The sequence below is a fragment of the Bactrocera latifrons genome, unplaced genomic scaffold (genome assembly GCF_001853355.1).
Source record: "Bactrocera latifrons isolate USDA-ARS-PBARC rearing strain unplaced genomic scaffold, ASM185335v1 scaffold_53, whole genome shotgun sequence".
In the NCBI taxonomy this organism is placed as follows: domain Eukaryota; kingdom Metazoa; phylum Arthropoda; class Insecta; order Diptera; family Tephritidae; genus Bactrocera; species Bactrocera latifrons.
In genome coordinates, this window is record NW_017537190.1 from 884526 (window position 1) to 889729 (window position 5204).

At 33.6% G+C, this 5204-nt stretch overlaps 1 protein-coding gene across 1 annotated transcript in view; it reads right to left on the bottom strand.

The window, feature by feature from the left end:
* Positions 1–533: 533 nt before the first annotated feature.
* Positions 534–5204, bottom strand: part of LOC108974158 (decaprenyl-diphosphate synthase subunit 1) — a gene marked incomplete in the record, with an annotated part of 75484 nt that continues 70813 nt past the window's right edge. Inside the window, 2 exon segments of the mRNA XM_018941842.1 lie at positions 534–870; positions 4922–5116. Of these exon segments, the coding sequence (XP_018797387.1) occupies positions 649–870; positions 4922–5116 (417 nt within the window).

Below are 5204 nucleotides of genomic sequence, written 5' to 3' on the forward strand. Positions count from 1 at the left end.
ATAATTTTTTTAGTTTTTTATTTGTATTTTTTCTGCTTTTCGAACTCCGCTTTACATTATCATAAATTATTTACAATGTCAACAAGACTTACATACTAATGCATAAAATTATTAAAATAATATTTCTGTTTGTTTAGACTATATTCATGCTTTACACAAGTGAAGCAAAAAAATAATAATAACAATAACAACAGTAGAAGCATAGTTTTTGCTATGCTTTGTTGTTACTTGTAGTTCATTGCAATACACACAGTTATCTTTATATAACACGCATACAATTTTTTTTCTAATTTTTTTTCGCTTTAGTGTTTTTACAACAACAATTATTTACTTAATTTGTGTATTTTACAGTTTTTTTTTTTTTTGTTTTTACATATTTTTCAATTTCTGCATATTTGCATATAAAATCTATACATAATTTATTTTGGACTTGTTTTTGTCGTTTTATAATTATTTTCATATAGTTACAAATTATATATTATATGTGTGTGTGTATATTTATAAAAATGTATATAAGCATATTTCAATTATATTTAACATTTGCAAATGTTCTTTTTTTGATTTCTGTATTTTTTTGTTTTTGTTTTTGTGTTATGTTGCACTATTATGTGTTGCACCAGTTGCCCCCTGCACCCGTAACTTAAGCTATTATTTCATACGATTAATGACTAAATCCGCGACCACTTGCAGACCCTTCTGGTATGGCGACTCGGTCAGCTCCTGCGCCAATCGTATCGCTTCGATGCAGTGCTTCTTGGCCAARAAGCGCGTCTGTTCGAGTCCRTGCGATTTGTGGACTAGTTCGAAGGCACGTTCAACATCGCCGGGTTCGCTGAAACGGCGCATTATCATCGGATTGAGTTCGGGATACTATCGGGGAGAAGAGAGTTAAATTTTATTATATATTCAATGGTAGTATGGGTTTATATTGATATTATTAGATATGTTTTATTATCTGGCTAATAAACAAAACACCAATTTGAAATTTTTTTAAAAACTGACTTAAAGGACTTTTTAATCAGAATATGCGTTGTCAACTATGTATAGAATGTGTCAACTATGTATAATTATTTAATTTTCCTTATAATAACGGCGAGTCTGCAAATATGCTATTACTATGCGGGTGTGAAACTTTGCTAAATGATTCGCCTAAAGGTAGGCAACATTTKGTTTATTTTCRGGAATAAAATGGTAGTACTTTGTAAAAATGTAAAAAGAAATATCATCACTTACTAGCAAATCGTAAATAATGGATAATTTGCTTAAAGGTAGGCAACATTTTTTTTTTTACAGCAAAAAGATCGTAGTACTATTCTTTGTAAAATGGAGTATTATCACTCACTAGCTCCTTAAACTTATTTAAAAGATTTTAAATAATTTAGAATTAGTCGAAGTTTATTACTAATATAGACTTCATAAAGTTTAAAAATAAAAATAAAAGATATTAAATTTTTTTAATATGATTTAAGGCCTTATCAACTATAGTGAATTTATTTTATTCTGCACAACATTTTAATTTCCTTGATCGCTTATTGGATGGGACTTGACTAAGCTTCGCCCAAAGGTAGGCAGCGATTTTATTATTATCAGTCATAAAATGCTGCTGTTTCGTAATATAGAGTAGTATAATTGCTTACTAGAATATTGAAAACATTGATTTTCAAAAGAATAGAATAAGTCTAAATTTACCAAAATTGATCTTTCAGTTACATACGCGAAGTAAGGACTCAATATTTTGACAATAGCAATCTGGTATAAAGAAGTAAAGCCTCAAACTGACATATAACTTGCAATTAATAAACTGGTATCATAAATAACTAACAAACTGGTTTAAATATTATGAATATTTAATAGACTAGTATACACCCATTTTTATCAGTAGAAATGTGARTAAGATTCGGGAAGTAAAAAATCAATATTTTGATAATAGTAATATAATAGTAATCTAAGTATAAAGAAGTTTAACCGTTAACTGGCATTAAACTTAACAATTACTAATTTAGTACGAACTGGTATTCATGTTTTCAATATTTTATAGACTAGTATACACCCATTTTTATCAAGAAACATTTGAAAACCAAACAAAAAAATTTCAGACTGTCTTAATCAYAAAAACAATATCACACACACAMAAAAYACTGAAATGATGATATAGGGRAACTTTACTGTAATTTATGCTTCGCTCAAAGGTGCGGATCTTTGCGGAAACATATGCATCGCTTAAAGATAGGCTATATTTTAGGACAAAAAAATGTTTTTATTATAATAAAATAAATATTAATAAAAACTAAGCTTAAACCTAACACAAACATATTTTCGCAAACGTTTCACAAATGAGCAAAGCTAAATTCACACCACGATTAAAATCGTCCCAAAGCATCATAAGCTTTTCCACAGAACACACAATAATCCACCACAAATGTAAGTGATATACCTAAAGCGCCTAAAAGCAGACAACTGTGGCGRAWATTCAGTGTCAGGCTACRATTTCGATAAAGCGACAASCATGAATGAGCGTTGCGCAGCAGGGCATACATTTATACGACCGGAGCAGCGCTTAACCACAAAAACACGACAAACTCACAGGWATGTTGAGGGGCACAATAATTGACGCTTTGATCATATGTATAACARCACCCATTGAACGCCCGCAAGCACAGACTGAACTGAACCATTTCACTCTGATTGAGTGACACCCTACAATGCTCTAACAGGCATTGTCATTGTTAGCGATGCGCAACTGGCGTTATTCCATTTTTATAACTGTCGCTGCGCACCTGTCACAACCGTCACAAATGTCAACTGTTGGCACGTACACATACGYACACATATGCGCRCAATTCATTTGACGCATAACACAARTCGCTCCTGCCACTCTACTGCCTCGCTTCTATGCTACGCTCAACGGCTGCGGATTAAAAYCCGCCTCACGTCCAAACAAATTGCTTCGCATATCAATTTTCGAAAAACTATTCAAACCGAGTGTTAGTCGCAATTAGTGTCGAAGGAGGGAAGGCAGATTTTGTAGCGGTGTTAAAGGGGTGWTACTGCAAAATTCCTTAATATATGATGCCAACTAAGTAATTTTATGATGCACTGCTRGTTTTGGAATTGCGTAGCATCGTCTTTTTATTTTTGTTTCGAGTAAATAGGTATGCACATATTTGATTTGAATTTGAGTCATTGCTATTTTAATGCTTTATTATCTGTTTCAACTTGAATTGCATTTAAAGCGCCGTAATGCCTTGTAGGAATTTATTTTAATGCGTGTGAGASAGAATAACATTCGATTGGGTAATGTTATGAACCCAACTGTTAATGACAGATGTTATCATTATTTKGGTAACAGTTGTATGTTAGGTACGGTAATGTTATGAAGGCAACTGTTAATGACAAATGTTATCATCATTTTGATAATAGTTGTATGTTTGGTAAAGATTAACTCACTGTCATTACCAGCTGTTAACCATGACTTTTCAAAACAGCGAGGGAATTTGTATGAAAGTAACATTTTTCTTTTCTTAAATTTTCCGTTCTGAACTGTAAACCTGCTTCACCATTTTCAGGTGGTCTTTAATTAAAGATCTGAACTTAAATTTGAAGAAAACCTATAGCTTTTGAACTTTAACATAATATTTCTAGTTAGCTAACATTTTCTAACAGCTGAATCCCCTTTAACTGGTTACTGGTAATAGCTGAGTCGCGGTGAGGCAGCACAAACGGTAGCTAAGTCAGGACTGACGGTTATCTTGTTGGACGGAAGATCTTGTTATGTGTCTGTTAGGACTGAAAGAGAATCTTCCACTATGAGTTGCTCTTCTACGGCAAAACTGTTAATTCGCAGGTATACTGTCAACAATTAGACTGTCTGAAGCGATCGGAATTGGCCACTAGAAGAGGAATTAAGCATCGATAGTGGCTCGCAAAATGCTCGGGGAGCATAGTTGTGACGTTCTTATCTATCCAAWTCATAGTACGCACCTTGCTYTAAATGATTACAAATTTYTTCTGRATGGATCATCCGAGACGTAGCCGYGGCCAACATTTGAGAAATGTAATCTTCAAAAATCAATTCAAATCTTTCAAATGATAATAAACATTCCTCCTTAATTTTGAAGTGTATGTATGTTTTCTTTAAAAAAGGCTATATCGATTATAAATTTCAGTTCACTAGTGAAGATCGACAGAACACTACTAAGCTTACTCCACCTTCTGTATACTAGCATACTACATTCTACGCACTACAAATACAATTTTATTGCGTCCAAAGTAAACGTCATAAATCTGAGCCCTCACAGCAACAATGTATTTATGCACATATGTATGAATATAAATATGTACAATGAGACAATAAACGCATTTAAGTGCAATAAAGTGCAAAATTCAACAATCAATATGCGTCTGACAAGCCGCGCTAGAGAACATAAGGAACTGTATTATGGCGAGCATGAATGCGACCGTGCAAAATTGCATAATTAAGTGTTTGTATCGAGATTTATTTGACCAGCAGCAGCATTAATCTGTAGTTTATTTGACACTTGTATGCAACGCGTAGCGGCTCATAAAGCGAAGGCGTGTTGCACACACCTACGAGCGGGATTATTGAGGGAATGGGAGATGGATAAATGCTCTGATGTTATCGTTCAAAAAACATGCTTTGTAGAAATAAGAAATAAGGAAGTGTCATTTATAGCGCGATATTGAGATTGATGTGCATTCAAATATTTGCTTATTAGYCGTTTGTGGAATTTCGAATTAAGCAAATGAAGTTACGCGGGGGAGTGAGTGATCATTGCAAAAACTGTGATTGTGTTTAATTGGAAAATATGTGGGTACGTCTTTCTTAAAAATATAATAACTGTATACTATATGATCCTAGAAAACATATAAGCCAAATGATCCTAGTGTATAGAAAACTCACCTTTTCGCATGCGAAGAGCACCGGCGCAGTGGCGAGGCCCAATTTYAAATCGGCAGCCGTTGGTTTACCCATTGTTTCGGCGGTTGAGACAAAGTCCAGCATATCGTCGACCAGTTGAAACGCTAAACCTACATTACGTCCATATTGGAATGCCAATTCGGCGATGTTTTCATCGGCATCAGCGATTACAGCCGTCTGAAGATAAAGAATACATTCAAATAAATATTAAATACAAAATAGAATTCTGAAAGCAAATCAGGAAAGTTTTGTAATACAAATTTCA